The sequence below is a fragment of the Lynx canadensis genome, chromosome D3 (genome assembly GCF_007474595.2).
Source record: "Lynx canadensis isolate LIC74 chromosome D3, mLynCan4.pri.v2, whole genome shotgun sequence".
In the NCBI taxonomy this organism is placed as follows: Eukaryota; Metazoa; Chordata; class Mammalia; order Carnivora; family Felidae; genus Lynx; species Lynx canadensis.
In genome coordinates this window covers 72,166,245-72,191,840 of record NC_044314.2, presented here as the reverse complement: position 1 = coordinate 72,191,840, position 25,596 = coordinate 72,166,245, and the positions used below count along the sequence as shown (strand labels likewise).

The 25,596-nt window shown below is 57.3% G+C and overlaps 2 protein-coding genes across 8 annotated transcripts; one reads left to right on the top strand and one right to left on the bottom strand.

Moving 5' to 3' along the window:
- The first annotated feature begins 463 nt into the window (after nucleotides 1-463).
- On the top strand, nucleotides 464-3,142 carry SELENOM (selenoprotein M). Its single transcript, XM_030292235.1, has 5 exons — nucleotides 464-828; nucleotides 2,031-2,066; nucleotides 2,250-2,284; nucleotides 2,637-2,715; nucleotides 2,793-3,142. The coding sequence occupies exons 1-5, from the start codon at nucleotides 709-711 to the stop codon at nucleotides 2,949-2,951; spliced, it is 429 nt and encodes a 142-aa protein (XP_030148095.1). The 5' UTR covers nucleotides 464-708; the 3' UTR covers nucleotides 2,952-3,142.
- Nucleotides 3,143-3,301: 159 nt separating this feature from the next.
- Nucleotides 3,302-25,569, bottom strand: SMTN (smoothelin). Of its 7 annotated transcripts, XM_030336507.2 has the most exons (21): nucleotides 25,418-25,568; nucleotides 23,602-23,731; nucleotides 18,906-19,054; nucleotides 18,423-18,516; nucleotides 18,258-18,336; nucleotides 18,065-18,162; nucleotides 16,847-17,167; nucleotides 16,686-16,758; nucleotides 16,017-16,088; nucleotides 15,415-15,936; nucleotides 15,053-15,225; nucleotides 11,769-11,921; nucleotides 11,606-11,681; nucleotides 10,353-10,517; nucleotides 10,193-10,255; nucleotides 9,904-9,970; nucleotides 8,779-8,952; nucleotides 8,469-8,586; nucleotides 7,726-7,877; nucleotides 6,605-6,770; nucleotides 3,302-3,606 (listed from the first exon to the last, which is right to left on the bottom strand). In XM_030336507.2, the coding sequence occupies exons 2-20, from the start codon at nucleotides 23,650-23,652 to the stop codon at nucleotides 6,626-6,628; spliced, it is 2,745 nt and encodes a 914-aa protein (XP_030192367.1). In that variant the 5' UTR covers nucleotides 23,653-23,731; nucleotides 25,418-25,568; the 3' UTR covers nucleotides 3,302-3,606; nucleotides 6,605-6,625. The 7 variants fall into 7 exon arrangements, with proteins under 7 accessions (XP_030192367.1, XP_030192366.1, XP_032451269.1 ...); XM_030336506.1 differs by lacking the exon at nucleotides 6,605-6,770 and having other exon boundaries at nucleotides 25,418-25,569; XM_032595378.1 differs by lacking the exon at nucleotides 16,017-16,088.
- Between the last annotated feature and the right edge of the window lie 27 nt (nucleotides 25,570-25,596).

The following is a 25,596-nucleotide window of genomic DNA, read 5'->3' as shown; positions in this document are numbered from 1 at the left end:
GATGAGATGAGCACAGGGATGTTTCAGGTTCAAATCCCAGATCCACAACCTCATCGCTCTACTTTTCTAAGCCTGTCTCTCAACTTGCAAAACAGAGTGCACAGGACCTTTATGAGGTAAAAAAATGAAATAATGAAAGCTAACAAACAATGTTCCCGGTACTGTTCTAAAGAGCTTTATGTGTATTAACACTTTTATCCTCCCAGCCCCTACAAAGTACGTAACATTGCACAGTCCGCCATCATGTGTACTCCAGGGGCTTGAAACCTAGATCAGAATTTCATCCAAAGCAATAAAAGACACAAACAAGAATTCCTCAAGCCTCAGTTTCCCCCATCTTCGAGTCGAGTGGTTGGCCCAGAAACTCCCTTGTCTGCATCCCTCCCGCGCCCCCTGCCGGCGTAAGGGAGCATTGTCTGGCCTCATCCTGCCGTAGCTTCTACGCTCTCGGCAGGCAGAGGGAGCGTGGACACTCTTGGGGCTGGAAAATTAGAGGCCTGAGGGCCAGAGGAGATTTCGGACCAGAGAAGACCCCGAACCTCGCTGGGAGAGAGCTAGAGGCCCCTGGGGAGGAGACCGACAGCTAGGGGCGTGGTCCCTAGCTGGGTGGGGCCTTGAGTGGGGGCGGGGCCAGCCGGTGGACCCAGACGTGGCGCAGGGGCCCAGCGGTTCGCCTCCTTCTTGCGGATCATCTTCGGCCCGGTTCCGATGCACCTCCCGCTTCCTCCACCGCCCCTGCTGCTGCTTCTTGCGGCTCTTGCGGCTGCCGTCACCACCTTCCGGCCCGACTGGAACCGCTTGCACGGCCTGGCCCGAGCCCGGGTAGAGGTAAGTGCGCTGGTCCCTAGCTCAGGGACCACTAACCACAACCCTGTGGCCTTTTAGCCTTGGAATCACCGCTCATTTTGACCCGACGACCCTCCCGACTCCCAATTTCCCCTCAGGGCCAGAACCATCCCTCCCCTCTCCCCAGCCTCAGGACGCCCCAGCACCCACCGTGGCAGCCCCCAGACATGCGATCTTGCGGCCTGGAAATACGAACTCCTCCCCAGTTTCCCATCCGGCCGGCCGGACAGCGGGTCCCCAGACACACTGGCCCTGTCCCCTAACTCTACTCCGGGCCTGTGACTCTTCTAAACTTGCCCTCTGGAGCCCAACTTTACATCCTCCCATTATTCCAGTTTTTACTGGAATTCCTCCCCCACCCCAGTTCCGGTTGTCTCTCCCTTGCCTGAGGGAAGGAAGACTCTGGGCGCTTGCCCCACCACGCAAAAGCCAACTGCATTACCAACACTTAACTCAGCAGTAGTCCCTCATCCTCCTCTGTGGGGAAATTACCCGTCAGAGCCCCTGTTTTGTGTGTGATTTGAATCATCACAGATCCTCTACGGGCCTTAGTTTACTGTCTGACAAAAGGAGGGGGAGGAGGAGGGAAGACTAGAATGGGTGTTCCTGGGGTCTGGACTCCTGCTGGGAGGTGGCACTCTCCCTCTGGGAGTGCTGGGGGAGAGCACCCACCCTCCCATGTTGGGGAAGCAACCAAATGGAGGGGCAGTTCTTCATGGGGTTAGATAGGGACCAGATGGCAGGTATCTCTAATGGGATCTCCCAGGGCAATTCTGAGCTGTTTACTTCCGGTCTGCCTTCACCCTGAGGCTTTAGGGGCCAAAGACCAGGCCCCGGTCTCTACTGCCTGAAAGAAGTAGAGTAATCATTTCCTTTGGGCATTGATTGGGAGTGAGTCAACAGTCAGTAAGGTGTGCAGGCAACAGCCCCAAGGCTGGTAAGTGCCCTTTGGGTCTCTGGTCTTGCTCTTCTCTCTCCTGATGTTCATAAGCCTCAGTTTTCCCATCTTTACAGAGTTCCCCCTTTTGCCCATAAGGAACCTCCATGTCCATACCTTGGGAGCTGCTGTTCCAGGGGTAATCCATAGCCCCACCCAACTCTGGGACGAGGGTAAAATGGTCTGGAGGGTGTGGTTGGGGCAGACATGAAGGACTTCTGACCTATCCCTTTTTGTCTCCCTCCAGACCTGTGGGGGATGACAGCTGAATCGCCTGAAGGAGGTAAGTTTGAAGGAAGGGGTCTCTAGCTCTGTCACCACTGAACTTGAGGGGAGGGTAACATCCTAAAGATTGGGTGGGGGAAGTTCCCTGGGATGGGAGTCAAGGGCGTGTGACCTTAGCAGGGTTCAGTTTCCTGTTGGTGTTTGAAGGTGGTTGGGGTCTGATGCTCTGGTTCTTCCCCAGGTGAAGGCCTTCGTCACCCAGGATATCCCTTTATAGTATCCTTTTTTCCGTTCTGGGGGAGGGAGAATGGGGAGGAGGATCTGGGAGAATCTCCTTCCACTTAACTTTACAGATAGGGATGACAAATGGTTTTCATCTGACAAGTGGAATTGATTGATAGTGACTGGCCAGAGAATTTCTAGGTGGTAGGCAAGAGAAATTGACTAGTGATGGTTGCCACTGACACAGAAAAAGAGGGCCCTTTGCTTCTTTGAACTCTAATTTCCTCACATGTAAATGTGGATCCCTACCCTACCTGGGCTAAAGAAGCAGCGCTATTCACTTTCTGTTCGTAGGTGGGAGACCCCACCTGCCTCAGGTCACCACAACCCACCTTAACAACTCCAGTCACAACATGGTAATGAAACATCTCCCAGGGGCAGACCCAGAGCTCGTCCTGCTGGGCCACCGCTACGAAGAACTGGAGGTGAGGCCTTGGAAGCCAGATGGGGGGCGGGGCTAAGGGCCGGGCGAGGTGCACTCACCTCCCTCTTCTACTTCAAGCGAATCCCACTCAGCGAAATGACCCGCGAGGAGATTAATGAGCTTGTGCAGGAGCTCGGCTTCTACCGCAAGGCGGCGCCTGACGAACCTGTTCCCCCAGAGTACCTGCGGGCGCCTGCCAGGCCCGACGAAGGCGCTCCGGCCCGCGCTGACCTTTAGGTCCGGGTATGCGGGCCCGCTCCCTCCCTCGCCTGAGCCCTGGGGACAGAATGAAGCGCTCAGCGTCCCGGGAACACCTCCCTCGCTGAGGGCCGACGCCCCGTCCCAGAGCCGGCAGAGATGGAGTTGGGGGTTCTTGCTAACCCCCCTTTCTTCCCTCCCCAGCTCAATTAAATCCTCTTCAGCCTTAACTGAGACTCGACTCCTTCTTTGTTGCGGGAGGGTGGGGAATAGGAGCCCCCCTAAGACTCCCAGCATCCCCAAATACTTGGCTGCTGGAGTGGGGATGTGTGCACACCTTGCCAAGCTACCCTCCATTCAACCCCCAAGACAGGCTGAGAGGAGTCAGGGTCGTTGAAAACCAATAATTTATCAAAACGCAGCGTGTGTATGTGGGGCAAGGTGTCGCGACAGACAGGGCAGCAGTGGGCAGGCGCAGAGGGAGGGGATGGTGCCTGGATGGTGGGGTCATCTTGCCGTAGGCTGGCCGTGCCGGCAGGGAGGCTAGACATTCTTGCCGCGCAGGCGCAGCTCGTGGCGCCTCAGGTGGTTGTAGAGCGACTGCACATAGGTGAAGACGCACTTGGGGTCGGGCTTCTTGCCCATGATCATCATGTCCTCCACCTCCACCAGGGGCACGCAGTCCACCAGCATCCTGCAGGAAGGGGGCACGGGGGTACTTGTCAGTGCTGGCCCCATTTCCTGTGGCTACCCTCTATCCGGAGGTCTTTTCACTGCTTGCAGCCTGTTGGTCTTCCATAAACTCCAGATTCTTGATTGAGTGAAGGGATAAAAGCTTTCTGGGAAGACAGGAAACCCCAGGGCCCACTGACCCAAGCCTAGAAGCATCACTATGGGGAGCTAGGCCTAGCAGGTGTGGGTGGAGATGGGAGGAGAGCCATGCCCCATCCCACTCCGGGCAGGGTCCGGGTCTCTACCCCTAGCCCTGGAGGTTCCTGACTCCAGACCTCACCCATATTCTCTCTGGAGGGCCACTTCCTGCATACCCTCAATGGCACACTCCAGCTGGCAAAAGCCTCTGGGTTGGGCCATTGAATCCAGAGGGGCCTTACCAATGGCACATCTTTCTCTGCAGCCAGGACCCGCCCCAGTGACCCTCTGGGCATCTCTCAGATGCCTGGCCTGGTACCTCCTGTAGAGAGGCCTGGGAACCCCTGTCCTTGCCCCAGGGGACAATCCTGCTACAGGAGATAGAAGACAGTGTGTGTGTGTGTGTGTGTGTGTGTGTGTAGTTCTTTAACCCTTACCCCCCTCCTTGGGTAGAGCAGGAGAAGCAGATGAGGGTCCCAAGCAATACAGACAGGACACCTACAACACGCTCAAGAGTGGGACCATCCATCTGTCATCCTCCAGAGTTCCAGCCATACTTTACAGAGGGAGACTGAGTCACAGAGCAGAATTCATTTGTTTCAGTTCCCATAGCTTGGTAGGTACAAGGCTGGGCCTCCTGGGACTTAAGTGCCCCAGCCCTGGGTGTTGACACCTGTCTGGAGCCCCTCTTCCCTACTGAAGAGTCATCTCCCCACTCTGGGGTGAATGGACTGCAGCTACTAAGCAACTGACAGCCCCAGAGCTCTAAAGCTAGAGTTTGCTCCCTGGCTCCATTTCCCCTCCTCTCCCAGAGCAAGTCCTCTTCTGCCTTGCCCCCTCCCATAAGTCCACGTTAACTGAGTTTCCTTTGGCAGGGAAAGCATACAGGGAAGAACAGCTCCTATCGGTAACACACCAATGGGCCCAGGACTACCTTCCATCTTGTGCCTTCAAGGTCAAACCTGGGACCATGGTAGGACTGTAGCCTACTCCTAGCTCACCTAGACTCCTTCATAAAGAAGCTTGGGAGGCAGAAGACCTCTGTTTCAGTCCACACTGTACCCTTGATCACCTGTGTGTGCTAGATAAAGCCCTGCCCTGTTCTGCGACTCAACTTTCCCATCTTTATAGCAACAAGTTCTCTGCCTCATTTGAGACCTTGGGAGCACTTAGATGAGTGAGGGGGTTTCTGACTCTGTTGCCGATGTGCTATGTGCCCTTGGCATCTCTGCCCCAGACCGGACTTATTTTCCCAGCTATACTATGGTGAAGAAGGCAGCCTCTCTGTGCAGTTTCTTCAAACTGTGGCTATCTCTTCAGGGATCCTGGGCTCCCCAGCGTGGAGCTCCCTCCCACCTCTGGTGTCTTCCCTGGAGACCTTATAAAGCCATTGTTTACACTGGGGCTCACAGCTCAGGGCTTCAGCTGCCCCAGTGACAGGCCAAACAGAGGGCAATTCGAGCAACAGCACAGCTGAGTCACACTTTCCAACTGGATCAGGGTTGGGCTGGGCCCCTTTCCCTCCAGGCCAGTCTGCTGGGCAGCAGCTTGTAAGTCCATATATGACCTGGAGACAAAACCAAACCCATCCTCCTCTCACCTGCACGGCTTATCTATGGGTGGATGTGTACACATGTGGGCTGCCCCCCACATGGCTCCAGGCCCTGAGGGGCATCTGAGTACATCCCTAGCTCTGTCCCTGACTCATTTGGGGAATCCCCTCCCTCTGGGTCTTTGAGTTTTCTTCTCTCTGCACAATGGGTGGGAAAAGTGATGGGGTAGAGAAAAGAGCCTCTAAGTGGGGAATATGGAGTTCTAGTTTCCAGTAGTCTCTTGACCTAAAACCTCCAAGACTCTGAGCCACTCTCTCCCTTCTCTGAGCAACTTGTCTGGAATGGACAGTTAGCTCAGGACCTGAATTCCTACTGTAGCCATGAGGTAAGGTAACTAGAGAGAAAATGTCATAGCTGATTTGAAGACCCAGAACCCTAACCAGAAACATCTTCCTGTTATACTGGCCCTGCTCTTGAGCTCTCCAAGGAGTGTGGCACCACCAATTCCCCAGTGCCCAAACCTGAGGCCTAGTAGGCTTTCTTGAGCCTCCTTCTCCCCCTACCCCCAAACTGAATCCATCAGTCAGCCTCTCCTACTTCTAAGTTGCTCCAGCTATCTAGCACATTCCTTCACCACCCCCATCCCTCATCCAGACATTGTTCTAGAATGCTAACCAGACCCCTTCTCTGTTTGGAAATCTTTTACGACTCCTGTCTTTAGGAGGAAGTTCAAACTCCTGTGGCCCCTTCTCTTCAAGCCCAGACTAAACTTCCTTCCCTTCTGCCCTTCATATGCAGACTAAACTTCCTTCTCTTCTCCCCTTCAAACCCAGCCTAAACTTCCTTCCCTTCCTGAGTATGTATGCTACACTCTCCATCTCTCTCACCCCCAGCCCTGTACATAGACTCACCCTGCTGCCTGGGACTCCCTCTCCCTCCTCTAGCCTGAACTTGTTATTCAGATCCTAGCTTGGTTTGCACTTTTTTCAGATAGCTGTCCTGGACCTGTAGGCTGGGTCAGGTACCTCCTCTGGGGTTCCTTCCTGGGCTTCCTCCATCTCAGTCCTGCTCATGTGGGTCATCACTGCCCCATTAAAAGAATGGTCTTGCCTGCTAGGCCCTGAACTACCAGAAGACAGGGCCATGTCTGGCTCCTTCTGGCTCTTCTCGGGGTCCCCTTGCTTCTCCCACCCACCTCCCAGTCTCTCTCTGGGCCCCTCTGAGCAGATTCCAGCATACAGTGCAGGTAGGCGAGGAGGCGTTTCTCACCGTGGGGCCCCTGAGCAGGGGTTAGGACTTTTTGGTTTTTACCAGCCCCTTCTGGACCAGACAGCGGTAGAACTCCTGGATGTACGTGTACACGCACTTCCAGTCAGGCTCTCGAAGCCGCACCATGTCCTCTGTGTCCAGGAGCTGCGGGCAGTCCGCATGGGTCCTGGGGAGGGTAGGGGGCCGGGAAGGGGCAGGGAGGCAGGGCCCAGGAGAGGAGAGGGGGAAGAGGCAGAGAAGAGAAAGGGGAGAACACAGAGACACACACATACACATACACACAGAGACAAGAGTTCAGTTACGTTCTCAGTGCTGCAGTCTGCCGGCCCCCCCCCCGCATGCCTCTTTCCCATTGTGGACGTGCCGCTCACTACCCATCACTAATGGTGTGCAATGCAGACAGGGGTGGGGGGCCAGACCAGTCACAGGTGCAGAGAACTCTTGGGGAAAGCGGGAATGGGGTGGGGGGCAATGGCGTTGGCACTGAGGTTGGAGAGGAGGGCTGTGCCCCAGGGAGGGGAGGTGAGGGAGGCGTGAAAGGAGGTGGGGGAGGAGGAAGAGGAAGAAATCTGGGGGAACCAGAAAGAGAAAAGGAGAGAAGGAAAGACAGATGGAGGGTGCTGAGGGTGAGGTGAGCAGACGGGGCAACGATTCCAAAGTGGAGGGCTTGCTAATGTCCTATATAAGCCTTTGGCAACACCTATATAGGCTGGACGGGCACGGTGCCCAGGCCAGGAGCCTCCTTTTGGAATCTCCAGCCGGGATCCCGTGGGAGCAGGAAGCTCTGGTGATAGTGGGAGGAGAGCAGGACAGAGAAAGGGAGAGAGAGAGGGAGTAAGGGGCAGAGGGAGGATGGAGGGGATATGGACAGGGCCACCTGGTGGGCCTTGGCCGGGGCTGGTAGGCGGGCCGGTGGCTCCTTCGTTCCGGCGGGCACCTGGCACACTCAGCAGCAGGTGGGCAGGGTGGAGAGGACAGGGGCTTTCTGGGGAAGGGGGTCTCAGCCGCTGTCTGACAGTGCAGCTGGCCAGCTTCAAGGGGCCTTGGGGCAGCTGGGCCTGGCCCAGATGCCCAGTCCCAGATGCCCAGCTGACACCAGCAGGACTGGGGCCCACACTTACTCAGCAGATGAGAAGGCCACCTCAAAGTTCTGACGCCGGTTCTGTGGGCTGAGCTGCCCATAGTCGAATGCCTCAGGGAAGAAGTTGTGCACCAGGGCACAGAAGGCCATCCCATCACTCCAACTTGAGGAGAAGTTCTGGATGTCCACGTGCTACGTATGGGTGGTGGGAGGACTGGTCAGCTTCCCTATGAGTTCTCTGCCCCCAGCATTTGGCATTCCAGGCATAGGGCAACTGGGGTCAGAGAGGCCCTATAGCTTGCCCAAGGCTGCACAGGGGATGGGCAGTGGGAACATGAGCATCCTTTAATTAAGTTTGTCAACTCCCTTGTCTACTACTTACAGTCACAGAGCAACCAGGAGGCCCAGCACCACCCAGCTAAGACCATGGTTATGTCTCCTTCACTCCTTTCCTTACTTACAGAAATTTACCAAGCCCCCTCACCTCCACCCCTACCCCCAAGAGCAATGAGGGGGGACTCGGAGGGTGAGGTCTGGCTCTGAACTGGGCCCTCATTAGGCCCTCCCACTTAATCACTTATTCTTGGATCTAGGATATGTTGTGTGTCTTCCTTTGAGCCTGTTTCCTCATCCCAAAAGAGGGCTTCCATCGTCCCTGCCAGGTATGGGGACTATGAAAAGCACAGGGGGTGAGGAGTTCTGCCAAGAGGGAGGTGCGGAGCTGCAGGGTGGGGGTTGCGGGTAGGAGAAAGAAGCCGGGCTGCCTGGCCTTGTAGAGCTCACCTCATAACCACGTGTCTTTGCTCGGCACCAGTCCAGCAACATCTGCTTGATGCTGTTGGCATTGGGGACCCCAAAGCTGGTGGAACGCTGCACGGCTGCACGGGGTCCACCAGGGCTGCTGCAGGGGCACGTCAGGCAGGTCAGGCAGGTCACAAGGCGTGCTGCCTTGGTGGCCAACCCAGTGGGTTCCAGGCCCCGCCTTCCCTGTCCTTCAGGCTCCTCCCAGCTCTGCTCCCACAGCGCTTTCCCGTTTCTGGCCCCGCCCCATGCACTAATTAGGCCCCGCCCCGCCCCGCCCACTGTCGCTCACCCAGAGGCGCCTTCCTTCTCCAGCTTCTCAATCATGGCCTTGCGCGCCTGGGAGGCTGAGGTCTTGGGGAGGCTCTGCGCCTTCATCAGCTCTTTCTTTTTCTCTGCTTGGCGTTTCTCGAGTGCGGCCAGGCTGCCGGGCCGTGGGCTGGCCTCATCCTCGCGGTCGAAGATACTGGGGGGGATAAGGAGGCGACTGTTAGGCCGCTCCTGAGCCTCAACCCCCAATTGCCAAGGGAAGGGACTTGTCGTGCTCCAGACTCTACACTCTGTGGTATATCCACAACCCACAAGCCGGCCCGCAAGGAAGTCGTCCTTATCACGTCTATTTTACAGGGTAGACTGAGGCTCAAAGGTGAAGAAGGTGGGAGCCACTCTTTTCCTTCAACAGACTTGGCCCTGGGGGCAATTCTCTGAGAAGGCTCACTGCATGATCAAGTTACAGATGAGTTCAGATTCTGGGCACTAGCAACTAATAATACCTACCAGCATAATCATCATCATCATCATCATCATCATCATCATCATCATCTTATGTCTATTGAGCCTTTCCTATGTGCCATTTTAAATTTCACAAGGAGGGAGGGACCCTTATTTCCACTAAAGATGAGGAAACAGGCCCCTGGCCTCAGGTTTCAGAGGGCATGGGGGGCAGTGCACGAACACAGGCCTTTCTGAGTCAGAGTTCTTGGACGCTTGTGGTTTCCAGTATGAATTCTGCTCCTAACAGCCTTGATACACTCTGTATGATAGAGGTGTACTCCTCCCTCATGGGGCTAAAGTGCAAAGGTGCTCTGTGACATGGGATGTGGTCTGCAGACACTGAGAAGTGGCAGTGCCACCAGGCAGCTCATTGGCAGGCAGGCCTCTCTAAGGGCTCAATGCTATCACTGCCACTAAGAGCTGTGAGACCCTGAGCAAATCTCTGGCCTCCTCAGTGGTGTGGCTGAGGAATAGGTGAGATCATAAGGGGAGCAGGAGTGGTCTGACTCCTACTCTGACTCTCCCTGGCTGTATGCTTATCACCTTAAAGCACCTTGGTCTACCCCTCTGCAGAATGGGTATATAGTGAGGTCCCATGTGGCACTGACTCCTCTGTGGTCTAGGGATGGGTACCTATGCTCACCTGCCCATCTTCTTGGATGATGAAGAGGAGAAAGTCTTGGTTTGCACCATAGTACGGCCACCACCATCTGCAATAAAGGGGAAGAGGAGCAGGGTGAGGGCTTGGGCCTGGACATCAGGAGATGGGGCAGCGGGCTATTGTGGGGGGGATGGTGGTAGCCTCAGGCAGAGAAGAGAAAGTGACTGCTGGACAGAGAGACACACAGATGAAGGTACGGAGAGAGAGCTTGAGGATGAGTCTGAGGAGGTGGGCAGGCAGTCAGGCACAGGGCGACACCAGGCGGCCTTACTCTCCGAGCGCCTCACAAAACTCGACTCCACCGTGGTGGTGCGGGCCGTCCGTGTGCCATCATCTGGAGGGGCAGGGGATGAGAGGAAGAATATGAGCCATGGGGCCAGTGGGGTGGATATATTCCCACCTGGAGCCCTGAGCCTTGCTTGGCCTCTTACTGGAGTGGACGAGCCGCTCAGTCTTGGTGACAGTGCTGACAGCTGAGCCATCGGCTGCCCGCTGGCTGTGCCTCGTGGTGGTCTCAGTAGCTGTGTTGCCACGGCCCTCCCCTGGCCGGGCCCGTGCCTCTTGTAGCCGCCGTTCCCGTTCCTTGTCCCGCTGGTCTGGGTGGGGGATGCCCCATGCATGCCCAGAAGGGCCACCCATCACCCACAGAGCACATATGCATGGGCACACAAGATGGGGTGTGGGGGGGGGCAACTCGTTAGAAATATTGAAGACACAGGGGACAAGGACCCTCTCTAGGAGTAGCTGAGGGTAAGGGGATAGCTATAACTTGGCAGGGGGTGGGGGAGAGGTGGTGTGTGGCAATGGACTCAGGCAGAAACAAAGGAATATGGAAGAGCTGAACTCAAAGGGGGAGTATTTGGATCCAAGAAGGGAATTTCTATGGGAATGAGTAGCTTCCAGAGTGAATATGCAGATCCAGCGAGGAAGTAGCAGAATTCAAGGAGGGAGAAGCTGAGTGAGGCTAGTAGCTGAGTGGGTCTTTAAATGAGTCTTAGGTGGGAGAAGAGCAGCTAGAAGAAGAAATATCTAGATCCAAGGAAGGAGTAATTGGAGGTACCTGAGAAGTAATTCAATCCGGGGAAAGAGTAGTTGAGAGAGAAGCTGGCAAAAGGGGTGACTGGGCCTAAAGAAGTAGGTAGGCAGGCATAGGAGCCAGGTGGCCATCAATGGGGCCTGGAGGAAGCAGTTAGATTCAGAGTATCTAGAGAAGGAAATAAATCTAGAATCCAAGCAAATGAATAGCTGGGTCCAGGGAGGAAGTAGCTGGGCTCAGAGAAGGGGAAGCTGGGTAGGGGCAAAGCTACAGTGGTCATCAGTGGAACTCAAGGAGAGAAAAGCAGCTGCTGGGAGGAGTATCTGGATTCAGGGAAGGAGTAGTTGGCAGTAGGTGGAGAAGCAATGGGATCCAAGAAGGAGTAGCTAGGAGAGGGAGTACCTGGGTCTGGGAAGGAGAAGAGAAGCTGGTTGGGGACAGTATAACTGGGGTGGTCAGGGGGAGAGATGTGGCTAGGGAAGGGAGAAGCTGGATCCAGGGAGAAGGAGGCAAGGGAACATTTGGGTCTAGAGAAGAAGCTGGGTAGGGCAGGTACTGAACTAGCATGTCCATGAATGGACCCCAGAGTAAAGGGAGCAGCTGGGGAATGGAGCAACTGGATCTAGGGTGGGGCAACAGGCTCTCTACCTCTCTTCTTTTGTCGGAGTTCACGTAGCGCAGCCCGGATGAGCTTCCGCTCCTCAAAGTCTGTAGTCTGATCCAGCTGCAGATAGAACCCCTGTCATTACCCACCTGGTGCCTGCTGGTCCCTGCCCCCTGCCAACCCCTAGTCCACCAGATCTGGCCATACCATCTTGTCCAGGATGCTTTCATCCTCGATGGCCATCAGCTCCTCAGTGTTCAGGGGACTCCGCGTCTCTGGTGCTTTGTCTACCCGGGTCTGCTCAGCACCGTTAGCCACTTCCACTTCTGCAGACGGGGGCTCTGCCGGCTCTGGCTCCATCTGCAGGGTGGGGAGTGGGCATGGACTTTAAGGAGGGGTGTGGACAAAACCAACCATGCCCATGCCAATGGTTAGGGGACCGGGCCGTGGGTCTGCTGGCACAGCCTTGGAAATAACTACTAACCAGTCAGACTGCCTGTGCAAAGATGGTCGTCTGGTGTCAGACTCAGAGAAGAGGCACTGACAGCCTTGTTGTAGGGCTTCCCGTGTACGTGGAATTGCGTTAATATAATTAACAGCGTCAATAACGGTGATTTTCATTTGGTAGTAAGCATTGTATAAGCACTAGGGATTTTACTGTCCCTATTTAACACAAGGGAAAACTGAGGCTCAGGGTAGCTGCATGACTTGCCCACAGTCCTAGAAGTGTGATGTAGCCTGGGGTCTGAGCTGAGCTTATCTCCTAAACCTGAGTTCTTTCTGCTGCTTCATTCCCAGCCTCCTCCCAAGCAGGCTGTGCTCTGTCCTGGAAGTTCCCAAGGCCTGAGCCCTCCTGGGCCAGTGCCCAGGCAGCACATGCCACACACACACACACACACACACACACACACACACACACCCCAAAGGGGCTGGACCAGGGCCCTTGGGCTCCTGACCAGGTGTCTGACTGGGACTGCCCAGAGCCAAGTCCTCTCTGAAGCTTGCTCCTGCTCCCTGCTCCATACTGGGAACTACCCTCTAAAGGGCCTATGGCCCCAACCTAGCACCCTACCCCTCCCAGGACATCTTCTAAGCACTTGCAGACAAGCCCCCAGCCCAACTATCACAGCCCCTCTCCTCCTGGCAGGGCCTCTCAGTCTGCTGTAAGGGTAAGGAGAGCTGAGGTGGCAGCTGCTCTAGGGAGACTCAGCCTGACTGGGGCATAGTAGGGGTGGGGGTGGGGACTGGGCCCTGGCCAGGGGCTGCTAGGGCAGCCGCCATGCATGCCTCAGGGCCAGGAGCCTGGCACTCTCTTGCCTGAGTGTTAGAGCACTAGCACTCCAGTCCCCTCTGCAGATATGTAAACTGAGGCTCAGAGAAGGTAGTGGCACACCAAAGGTCAGTCAGCAGGGGCAGAACCTGCTCAAAACCACCCCTGTCCCCCCAGCCCATAGGGACTTACGAGACTGCTGCTGCGGGCAGGGCCAGCAGAGGAGCGGCGGCGGGTGCTGAAGGCAGGCGGGTGGGCCACAGGGGTCCCGGCATCCTCAGCCGCCTGGAAGAGGGCCTCGGGGTCGGCAGCAGCCAGGAGCAGCTCACTGGGCTCCAGCTCAGGCTCAAGGTCAGGCACAAGTGGGACCCCCAGGCGCAGGCTCAGCACCTCCACCTGCCTGCCCAGTGCATCCAGCCGCCGGCTCAGTGCTGCTGTCTCCACCCGCAGCTCTTCAGCTGCCCGAGCCACTGGCTCCATGGCCGAGGCAGCTGCCTCAGCTGCCTGGGTCACTGCCGCCCGCCCTGCCTCAGCCACTGCCCGCAGCTCTTCCAACGCCAAGTGCAATCGTTCCTCAAGGGCTGCAGCCAGCTCAGACCCGGGCCCTGGTACCCCCGGCATGGTGATGGCAGGGGCTCTGTGGTGGGATGACGATGGGGACAGTGGTAGGGACAGTTGCCTCTGGCTGGCAGTGTCAGAGTCTTTGCAGCTGGCCTGAGGGCGAAGGCAAGGGCAGTGGGCCTGCTCCGCCCCTGCTGGCCTCCCAGCCTCCCAGCCTGCCACCCGCCAGCTGGGGCTGTGGCCCAAATAGAAACCTATTCTGGGCTCCTTGTGGAGGGGGTTGTGGGGGAGGGGTGGCCTGTCCAAGCAGGCAGACGGCCAGGCCTGGTGCTGGCCGTGCAGAGATCACAGACTGGCAACACAGCAAAGCTGCACAGGTTCTGAAGAATTACCTAGGCCAGGGCCCCATGCCCCACAGATGGGGAAACTGAGGCAGGAAGCAATAAATGGGCCTGCCTGGGCTACCATTTGCATTAGCTGTGAGGATCCAGTCTGCCAGACTCCAAGAGCCTGCACTCCTTTGCCTTCATGCCATGCTGTTTTAGAAATCCTTGAACAAATGGAGGAAATGGAGGCACAGAGAGGCGGGACTTTGAGCAATCTGCTATAACAAGCATCTCGTCCCTGAGATAAATATCCTCTGGCCTGTCTGTGGTGCTTGGATACAACCACAGACTTTGAGCACATTTTAGGTACTTTTCTGCTTTCCCTTGATTCTAGATGGGGAAATTGAGATGCGTTAGTGGTATCACATGCAGGGCTCACTGTTTCACCTCCCACCCACCCCAAGGGCCTCAGCTACCATCCCCTCACTCTCTTGGCAGAGAGCAGTTAAGTCCTGCTCTGTGGGGTAAGGGTGCTTTCTTCCCCCCACCCTCTCCCTGTTACGCCTGAGAAGGCCCAAAGCTGGCTCTAGCCATCTCACCTCAACCAAAGTCCCATTCAGTCCCTGGTGCAGCACAGAGGACATTACCTGGACAGTCAGGCGGCCCACTGGGGATCCCTTCCCCAGCTGAGCTTCCAGCCAGCTGATCCCAGGCTCAGGAATGAATAATGGAGGGATGCGGCGTATTCAGTTCCCGTGGCACCTGTTAGGCTGCTGCCTCACCTGACTGGCACCCCCTGCCTGTCCCCCCATCAATGTTTCTGTTCAACCCCCCCTCCCCCAGAGATGTTGACGCAGATGGTAATCACTAATCTCCAATCTCCTAACAGGCTAGGCTGATCTTGGATGAGCAGATCAGCAGCTTTGCTTCTTGGGGCTGAGCTCCAGTATGGAGTAGGAGCAGGGGCACTGGGGCCATCAGAAGAGAGGGCAAGTCCTCACCATCCTCTCTGAGCTTGAATTTTCCCATCTGTTCATTAGGAATCAACCAACCTATTTTGGACTAAAGACCAGAGATCAGCATGTGAGAAGCTTGAGGCCAGTACAGAGTAAGCTTCTGACACACCTAGTGGCTTGGTACACTAGGGTCTGCCTTTAGCTCTGCCACCAACTGGTTCTGGACTATAGGTTGCCACCTTCTCTCTCTGGGCCTCAGTTTCCCCATGTGTTCAGTGGGGGAGGAATGAAGCAGAGGAATCCTGCTAGCCCTACATCCTGAAGCAGTTTATATAAGATTGATGGATGGTGACGCTGGTGGGGTAAGAATGGGCTCACCTTAATGCCGCAGCCTCCCCGGCTATCAGGGGAGGCATGGCTGAAGCTGGTGACGTGAGTGACGCTACCCAGGCGCGCCAGGGTCCCAGGGCTGCTGATATGGGTGATGGTGCTCTTGCCCCCACTGCTGGTGCTAAGGAGGGTAGGAGGCGCCCGTAGTCCCAGTGTCAGTTCTGGAGGAGGAGAAGGGCCACTGTTAGATCAGCTGGGGTGAGGGCAATGCCAGCCAAGGTTAATGGGGCCCCTTGCTCCCAGCACATCCTTTGGAGACACCCTGAAGCCTGACCACAGCACTCGTTCTATATGCAGAGCTGTCTGCAAATGCTCATCCCCAGCAGTGGGGAGACAGGGGGGAGGCCTACCTGCCCTCTGGTTGCCTGTGGGCAGCAGCACTCGGCCTGTGGATGCCTGGCCACGGCCATCCTTGATCTCGATGGTGAATGTGGTCTTCATACTGGCCCCTGGCTCGGCAGTGCCGATAGGCACAGGAAGCAGGGCACTGGGCTCCTCTGAGCGGGCCACGGGCCCCCCTGCTCCGTTTTCAAGGGGCCTGGCAGCCAAGCCCCGCCTCCCGGGGCCCTCCTCCCGGGGGCAGCTCTGAAGCTGGGCCAGGGGCCTGGCTGTTCCTCGTGGCTCCTTGCTGAGTCGGGAGGAGGTGTCGCTGGAGCCCCGTGAGGAGGAGCTGTTGGAAGAGGAGGCAGGAGTAGTGCTGATGTGGGAGGGGCCCAGGAGTCTTGTGGGGGTCGAGGGACCCAGGACCAACCGGGGTGGACCCTCCTGAAGCCCAGCAGCCATAGGAGAATCAGATGTGAACTTGCGCACACGATCCCGCACGGAGCCAGCCCGCTGGAATGAGGAAGGTCCACTGGCAAGAGTGGTGGGCTCTAGAAGGGACAGGAGGGTTATCAGTGACTGGGTGGGACAGGGACTGCCCCAAGTCTGCAATAGTGGGAACAGGTAGTACCTCGGTTCTGGGCTGGCTGGCAGGGACTGAGCATGGACAGGGAGCGTTGGCAGGGACGGGGTCCAGCCAGGTCTGGCAGTTTGGAGAGATGGCCAGGTGGGGAAAGACAGAGGAGAGTGGATATGGAAGTTCCGCCTCTCATAAGTCTCTCCTCCACACCTCCTCAGCTTCCCAACCCCTTCCTGTATTCCAGCCTCCCCGTCCCATGTTGCACCTCCCATAGCTCCTGGCCTCCCCACTCAGCTGTATCTCTCTTATAGGCTCCTCCTTCTCCTCCTGCACTGACCCTAGGATGACTTGGACACTCCTGGGGGCTTGGGCTAGGCTTAGGCTGGAGGAAGGGTGCCCAGATCCTTCCTGCTGATGGGGATACAGGACACCCCCCCGCCCCGTCCAGCACTGCCCATGGCCTCAGCTGGGAGATGGGCGCACTCCCTTATTGGGGAAAAGAATGTGCCTGAGGCCCGTTGCCTTTCAAGGCTGCAGGGAGGCCTCTGGCCATGGGATGGGGGTTGGGGAGGGCCAGGCTGGGGGTGGGGACACTTCAGGGCAGTGGGAGGAGTGTTAGGGACTGCTTCCTCTTGAGGAAGCTGAAGCTGTCTAGGCATTAGAGCCCATTTTCCAGACAGGGAAGGGGAGGCCTATAGCTACCCCTATGGGGACCCTCACCTGCTCTCTTTGTGTCGGAGGGACCTTTGGTGGGGCCTTGGACAGCTGGGGGCTCTGTGGGGCCAGGCAGGAGCTGCAGGGGAGACATAGCATGGGCAGGGCCTGACTCCCAAACTGAGGAGCTCACCTGCTTGGCATCCCTGTCCCTCATCCAGACTCACCTTGTTGACCACCTGCCTCTCAGTGCTGGGGGTGGCTGGCAGCTCCTGGGGCTCAGGGCTGGTGGCCCTGGGTGGGCTGGAGGGTGACTCGGGGCTGCCCACAGCCTCAGCAGCAGGACACCGGGCCTCAGAAGGCTCTAGTGGAGGCTCAGGAGAAGCAGTGGTAGGTGAACTGACGGGTGAGGCAGGTAAGCTGGGTGTGCCCCCAGGTGGGGCCTGCACCAGGAGTGTCACTGTGGTCACATCTCGGCTGGTGCCCTGGGGGGTTGGGGTTGGCTCTGGGATCTCTGCCTGCTGCTTCTGTTTCTCTCGCTCCGGCACCTGTGGGAGACCCACAGGATGCAGTCAAGGCTCCCCAGGCTGGCAGGTGCCCAGGGCAGGGCATGCAAAGCAGAGGGGTTAGGCATAGCTTCCTGTGGGCACACCTGCACATGCAGGGGCACTGGCACACCATGGGAGGTCTCTGATACTCACTTCCTAACCTCCTGGCACTGCCTGGTCAAGCGTGGTTCAAAGAGGACTAGATACTATGCCAGGGGTTGGGGATGACAGGAGACCTCCTGGGGACTCCCAACCTTAACAGATCCCTGGAGCAGAGGCCTCTGACCCCTGATCCTGGCCTGGTTAATCAGAGTGTGTGTGTGGCGGGGGCAGCTTGGGGCGGGGTGGCGGGGAGGGGGAGTCCTTCAAGAACTGGGACCAGCGGCCTCTGCTGGCCACTGAAGGAACCTCCATGGCCCGACCTCTCACCCATACTCCTGGAGAACAGTGCTCCACAGAGTCAGCTGGGGTGTGATATGTAGAGTCAAGCTAAGGATGTGGGCTGTCTGGAGGGAGAAGGACAGCCTCAGGCTAGGTTTAAGCTAGGGAGGTCAGGTTCAGATCTGCATTTCAGGGAGATTGCACTGGCTACTGAGTGGAGGCTGGATGGCCATGGTGGGGTGAAATGTAGTTATGGAAGAAGGCAGGCCAGCAAGTTGGTAAGGGAGACACACTCAGGAGCTGTGTAGACAGTCTGGCTTTGAGGGGAAGATACAAAGTCTGGATTGGGGGACATGTGGCCAGAGGTTATCCAAGAGACTAGGCAGATAGTGTCCCCCAAACACCTCCCCACCCCATGAGGTACCAGTCTAGCAAAGACAAGTAGGTGCTCTGTGCTGCTAGCATCTGTGGGCACAGGACACTGGGCTACCCGCCCACCTTGCTCACATTCCTTACCTCACACCGTTCCAGCCTGTGTGCTGCCCGCCCCTTGCTCTCTTCTCTTGAGCCACTGTTGGGACGTCCGCTGCACAACCTCCCAGCCAACGTGGCAGCTGGAAGGGAAGGAAAACATGTCAGGTGAGTGGCCAGCAGGTGCTGTGGGTGGCATGCAGCAGTACACAGGGTAGGGCCAGGGCAGGGCACATACCCTCAATCTCCTGGGCCCTTATGCGGCGGATGGCAGCTCGGATCAGCTTGCGTTCCTCATACTCACCAGCACCTCGCAGCTATGGGTGAGAAACAGGCCGCAGGTGCTGGACTGTGGAGTCCAGGTCTTCCCCTGCCCTGCCACATCCCCTGCCCTGGGCCTCACCAGTGCAGTCAGCTCTTCCACGTCATTCATGGACTCCAGCCGCCCTGCCAGCCGCGCCAGAGCAGCTTGCTGCTCCGCTTCCTGCTGCTGAGAGCTGCAGGGACATCATGACTATAACTCCTACTGCCATAGCCAAGTCATGGAGGATGTGGGCTGAGGGTAGGGGCAGGACAGGGTACACAGAGGAGTAGGTAGCTAAGCACACCCTCTGGCTACATGCTGGCACATGCATGCCCATGTACGTGAGCACTAATACCACAGGCTCAGACGTGTTATCTACGTGGGTGTGTCCAGGACTCCATGACTGGTGAGTGGTCCATGCCCATAAACATCCCTGTATATTCCATATGCCTGCCTATACTGCCATTTGCACACCCACATGGGCAGCGGACACACCTGTGCTCGTGCCTGCCTGCACAACACAAGCCGAGCCCTGGCACATACTCCTCCCACCTGCATGACCATCCCTCCCTGGCCACTCACTGCAGCCAGTTCTCCTTGTTGTCCTGCCGCTCAGCACGGAAGCGCTTGGATGCCAGGGCCTCCTCCTCACGCTGCAGCTCCTGCCGCTGCAACTCCCGGATGGCTGAGCGGATGCGCCGCCGCTCTGCCAGATCCGCTGTGACCTCCAACTGTGGGGCAGGCGGGGGTGAGGGGCAAATCATTTTGGCTGCCAGGGGCGGAGGGCGGGCACCAGCTGCCCACAGCTTGGCCTGGGCCACAATGAGTGGTCTGTCTCCACTCTCTCTGCCACATGTCTGTCACGAGCCTGCCCTCCCACCCACGCAGGGTCTCAGGGAGACCTGGCTTATGGAACCAGAGCTCTTGGACAGCCTACTGTGCACTATGGTTCACAGAGTGGGCAGCCAGCAACTGGCCATCTGTGCCAGGTGCCAAGCCAGGCACTCCTTCTTGAGACTCAACTCCTGTCACTCAGAGTCCTTCATCAAATTCCCAAGGGCCAGGGAGTATTGCAGGAAGAAGGAGGCTACCCTACAGGGCCCCAACAGTGTCCCTGGGGAAGGAAGGGTGATTAGGGCAGATGGAGTCCACCCTGTGAGCAAGGAAGACTCCCATGTTCTAGTCCCAAAGCACTACAGTCTTGCTGGGGGTGGCAGCCTCATCCACACTGGACTGATGGGAAAACTGAGGCAGGGCAGGTGCTCAGGAGTCCTAGTTTATTGCTTGGCTGGGGGCTATTTTCTCCTGCCTGTACTGGCCCAGCGCTATCCACTGTCAAAGGGGCCAAGGCCCAGAGTAGGAAGGTCAGTCCCTCAGATAATAGAGCTGCATTAGAGTCTACCCAGGGCCCTAGAGAGGGCAATGAGGGACAGGTGCTCCCACCAGCTTCTTAGCCCCTTAATTCCTGGGAAATTGGAGATGGTTGGTTTAACCACTCTCAGGAAAGGGCACCTTTTCTGGGCAGAGTCAGTCAATTCTGTTGCCTCCCCTACACTGCTACCACCCACCTCCCCAGCCCAATCTCAAGAGAGAGAGGACTGGCACAGGGACCCCAGGAAGATAATGGCTGAGATAAATCCCCAGTATGGGCCTGAGCCAAATAGGAGCAAGTATAGGCAAAGTGATTTCCTCTGTCCCCACTCCCCAAATCATTCAGGGGGAGGGTCCAGGAATCCTCTACTTCCTTTCTTTATAGCTCCTCCCCCATCATTCCTTCCTGTTCCCAGGTGGGGGTCCAAGTTACAACAGGGTGCATGGGCTGGCCCAACTCTGCCATCACTTGTCCCAGTCTGAAAAGAGTAGGGAGAGCCCCGGGGGACAGATCCCTCCATGGTTCCTTCAGGCTCCACATTGCTGAAGAGCTATGGGAGGGTCCCTGAGGCTCAGGCCAGAACCCCCAGCTTGCTCCAGCTTCAGTCCAGTCCTGGCTGGGTGGTCAGGAGCATGTCCTTAACCTCTCTGTGTCTTGTTTTTCTCATTTGCCAAATGGAACAATGACTCCCACCTCAGGGCAGTGGATGGGGATGGGGGCAGTGACTTGGGGTCCCCCCTTCATAGCTGTACATGCAGTAAACATCACCCCCTCCTTGGTTCCAGCCACTCAGAAGGAGAGAGAGGCAAGGGCAAAAGAGTACAAGATACGAGATATCAGTAACATTGAGAACCTATCTAACAGGTCCTGCGCTGAGTCCGCAGTTTGTCCTAATCTCACAGAAATCCTAGGTACCTTATTACTCCCATTTGACAGATGAAGAAACTGTGGCTCAGTGGGGAGAAGTCATTTGCTAAAGGCCAAATGACCCGAGCCAGGATTTGAACCCAGGTTTCTCGGACTCCAGAGTCTGCCTTGGGCTGAAGATAGCTCTGTTGCTGGGGTGTGTCTGCCATGGTGGGTACCTCAAGCACCTTGGCATACTATGTTAGGAACCCTCTCTAGTCTAGACTAGAGATAGACCAGAGGGTAGAGACAGAGACAGACAGAGGGTAAAGAGGCTAAGAGATAAAATGACTAGCCCTTTGTCTCCTGGGTACCCCTTCCCAATGCCCTGGGTTCCAGAGACTGGGTTCTTATCTCTGAAAACAGCCTGATGTGGAAACTTGGCTACCTCTGTAATCCCTAGGAGCCTCACTATCCCCATCTGGAAAGTAGAAGTCCCTGGTCCCTGTCTGATACTCTCCCCAAGTGGGTGGGATGGGGCTGGGGGAAGGACAACCTCATTCCACTGATCATTCCCCAGCATGACCTTTCCTCTTTGGGCCTGAAAGCAAAGGCCTGCCCACAGTAACCCTGCTGTGCATCCTATATTCCCTACCCTCTCGGGCCCCACCGTTGTGTGTGGAGGGGGCTGTGGGAGGGAGGGAAGGAAGTACAAAGCGCCATTGTCCACCAGAGGGAAGGGGAAGGGGATAGGGCGGTTTCTGAAACTGCCCAGTGAAATTCTCCCGGGAGGAAAGAGGGCACTTCCTCCTCCTGGGGGGCGGGGGGGGGGGGGGGTCTCCGGGCCTTTCTGCCCTCGCCGTTTGGGAGTGGGGGGTGGGGTCTGACCCGCTCTGGCTCTCCCTGGGCCTCAGTCTCCTCACTAGCACAATACAGGAGACTTTCCAGGCATTCGCTCAGTCCCATGGGGGACGGGCCGGCAGTGGAGCGAGGCCTCGCCAGGGGGCGCTGAAGGTCCGAAGGCTCCGGAACCGCCCGCCCTCCCAGGCAGGGCACGGCCCACGCCTCTCCCGGGGAGCCCAGCACTAGGCGCCCAGTCGGGAGCCAGACAGGAAGCCCCCCGCCACCGCCTGCTTTAATGTCTCTCGTTGTGGAGAAGAAATCGGAGTTCACAGAACTTAAGCAGCTTCCCTAGGTCACCCAGCTAGGGAGCGTCGGAGCCTGAACTTGAACCCGGGACTGAGGAGGAGGGCGTCCGGTATGTGGCGGAGGGGCACGCGGCGTGCCTGTCCCCAAGTGCCCCCATCCCGCGCAGGCACCCCCGCCTCGTCCACAGGAATGTGCGGGAGCGTAGGCCGGAAGCGGCTGCCCGGGTCCCCAATCGGCCCGAAGCTGGGGCGCCGGCCAGCTTTCCCTTATAAGGCCCGATCCCGCGGGGAGGGGCCCGGCTTGGGACGCCGCCGTTCTTGCCACGAGGCCGGCGGGAGCCAGGCCGGAGCTCTGGGCGGGACCCTCGGCAATGCCCGGGCGAAGTAATGGCGGGGCGCCGGCCGTGGAGGAACCGGTCTGGGGGTGCGAAAGACTTTGGGCGGTTTTGCCGCCCCTAGACGAGGGGCAGCGAGTGGTTTAGTCCTTTCCCAGGGAGGGGGCGGGGCTGGGCCGATTACAGCTACCGCTCTGGCTTCTCTGAAAACCCAGCACCCAAACTCTGCATGGGGTTAGGGAATGGCGACTGGAGAACCCTGAGCCTCAGAGTGGACCCCTAGAGATGGAGATGCGCGGGGACCTGGCTTTCTTTCTGGAACGCTCTGCGTCTACTTACCCCCATCTGACTTCCTGACCTGAGGGGGGAGGTCGAGCTGACGTGGTGGGAACCCCTGGGAAACCAATCCAGCACACAGCTGGCTGTGGTGATGGCAGACACCCAGAGAGTCTAAGGTGCTGGTCTGACTGCCTTGGGTAGGTTATGGCAGCACTGGACACTGCCGAGTGACCCCTGCGTCCGGAAGAATGGTATGGGGGTGGGTAGGTCACTTGCCTTCTCTTAGGAAAGGTAAATCTTTAATCCCACTCCCCCTCCACTGTCCACCCTCACAAGGGTCAAGGGCGGAGCTGGGAGGGTGGGCGCAGAGCTCTGGCCCCTCCAGTGCTGCAGCTCCCTGCCTTTGATAGTGGGTACATGTCTGCCCTCTTTTGTTGCCCTAAAGCCTTTCTGTGCATGGCAATGGGGGAAGGGGGAGGCTATGGTTAGATAGGGCGTCAAGAAAGTGAGGAAAGAGTGGGCCCATCCTTCTTCCACCCTAAGATCTGGGCCCATGCCTCATTCCATCCCCATGCCAACTCTAGGACCTACATATATGTTTGCACACATCTCCAGCTCCCATTTTACAGGTAAAGAAACTGAGGCTCAGAAAAAAATGACAGACTAGAAGTGACAGAGCTTATAAGGGCCCCCAAAGCCTGTCTCTTTTTATGGGCTCTTCTGACCTTGACTTACCCAAGATATGGTCCCCCATGGCCCTCTTTGGGGTTTGTTTGGATCCTGGCACTCTATCTTCCTAGCAGGGTGCCCTAAGGGAGGTTATTTCACCTGAGCCACAGTGCCCTCTTGGCTTTTGGAGCTGCTGTGACCATTCTGTGAGATGGTCTAGCACCCAGCCTGACCCCTACTGTGCCCTGGCATTTTTAATCATTGCTGCTACTATTATCATTGGGCCAGCCTCCAGGGGTGGACACTGCCCAGGCTGTTGCTTGGGAGAGAAAATCTAGCCTCCCCACACCTGTGGTTACACATGGGCGAGTCCTCAGCAGTTACTGTTTAAACAGGTGGTAGCAGTAGGGGGACTGGGAGGGACCAGGCCTCAGCACCTGGCACAGACAGGCACATGCTACTGGGTCCTCTGCATCAGCCATGCATAACAGGTTTAGCCCTGTTCCCCTGAGCCCTCATCCTCCCCCCTCCTCCCTCCCCTCCTCTTGTCAGCTGAGAGGTAGCCTGGACAGGCCCTGCCTCTGACCTGGCTTGCCTGTTATCACAGCAGGGATGATCGGGCCACTTACCAGCTTCCGCAGGGCTCCTTCGTCCAGCCCAGCTAAGGCCTCATCTGCCATCACGATGGCTCCTAGCTCTGTCCGTCCCCTCCTGGTGAGATCCCTGGTGCCTGTGGCACCTGACACCAGCTCAAGGAATCTGCAGGGGACAGACATGAATCAGGCCTGCTGGGACCTCTAGAAACCATAGGCACTTGGGCCCTGTGCCTCAGTTTCTCTAACCCATGATAATCTGTTGGTGTCCCATTCTTGCTACCTGTGGCTGCTGGCTGGGGGTTGCTCTCTGCCCTAGGGTGGTATGTTGAAAAACTTAAACCAAGTGTGGGAGTCCCTGGTTCCAGCACAGCGAACTCAATGCCAGCCTGCTGTGTGGCCTAAACTGGGCCCTCACCCTGTCTTAAGCATCAGAGAGTTTAGAGGATTGAGAAGGTCCACCACAGCCGTGCTCACCACCAGGGGGTGCCTGCCAGACTCATTTCCTGCCCCACCCACCCATCCCCAGGGCCTGCCCAGCCCCCACTCGGACCAAAAGCTCAGTCTCTGTGGGCTGAGCCCATATCCAAATCCTTGCTGCCACTTGCCCTCCTTACCCCAGGTGATTTAATCCATCGGAGGTAACCTCCTGTCTTCCAGTTCTTGAGGGCAGCCCTCTATACACACTCCTCTTTTCTCCTCCCCTTCCTGCCCTCCCCCTGATGCCAGTTGCCCAGACCTCATGAAGCCAGGTGTCCAGGCAACCGGCTCCTCCTGCCAATTTACACACTTAGAATTGAATTCCCCAGCTAGAATGGCCTACAGAACCTGACACGTCCAGCCTCTGGATAGGCAAACTGAGGATTGGAGAGGGCGGGGATTTGTCACAAGGGGAAGGTAGGATTCCAAAGACCCAAAGAGCAGGAACGGATTTAATCAAAATCTTGGCCACTTCTGGCTTCTGAAGCCCCCTTCCAAAGTGCCCCTAGGGGCTTTTTTTGCTCCATCATTGCATCAAAATGGCCCCCTAAATCCTGGCCCAACCTCCTAGTGCAGCTCCTTCCTTCTTCCTGCAGCCCTCATGTCTATGGAATTTGAGGGCCCACAACCTGACACACCATAGGTGCTTAATGTATGGTGACTGAAATGGCCCCAGGATTGCCACCCCCCCCCCCAATGATTCATCTCTCAGTCATGCCTTCCCCCTCCCCAGAACAGTCACTTGTCGAGTCACCCCATCCGGTAAAGGGGTCTGAGGGGGGCTCCTAATTCATACAGTTGGGGTTCTTCAGACCCCCAGTTCAAGTCGCTGCTTGCTTGTCCCATCCCCTTAGGCGTGGGTGGGTGTCAACCACCCATCTTTCATCTGGGGGGGGGGGTCCTTGCCTCTTATCTACCTACTTTGGGGTAATCCCAAGGGTGTCACTCAGCAATCACCAGACTTAGGTTCCATGGACACTGAATTCCCCCATGTCTACTGAAGGGCAGGGGTCGCTAATGCATAATCTAGGACGCCCAGGAAGTCCTTAGGGACTGCCGCTGCTGCGGGACAGGGCTCCCTGTCATACAAATAGTCTGGGGTCTCCGGGGATTGAGAGAAGCCTCAGAGTAATGTGGGACCTTCCCCAAGGCGTGTGCCCCCATAGTCTAGGGTCCCTGGGGGTTGTGGAGCCTCCTGGAGGTCCGTGATATCCTTTCCCGCAGTCTAGAACCTTATCTCATGGCTTAGAGCCCCCGTGGATGGGTGGGAGCTTCCACGTCTGGGAGTCCCAGAACCCTAGTTCAGATATCCGGGTTCCACCCCCAGGACCCGTCGAGGGTCCTGGTGCCGCCCAGAGGCCTGCACACCCACCTCTCAGTCCGGCCCACCCGTCCGGCGCGGGCTCAGGTTAGGTCACTCGGGATCCGACAGATAGACTAGGAACGGTCAGGCGGAAGGCGCCGCGACCGGGATCCCAGTCCCCCTCAGCAACCGTCCCCGAGATTCTGCAAGCGCCGCCCGTCCAGCCGCGCCAGCGGCCCTGCCAGCCC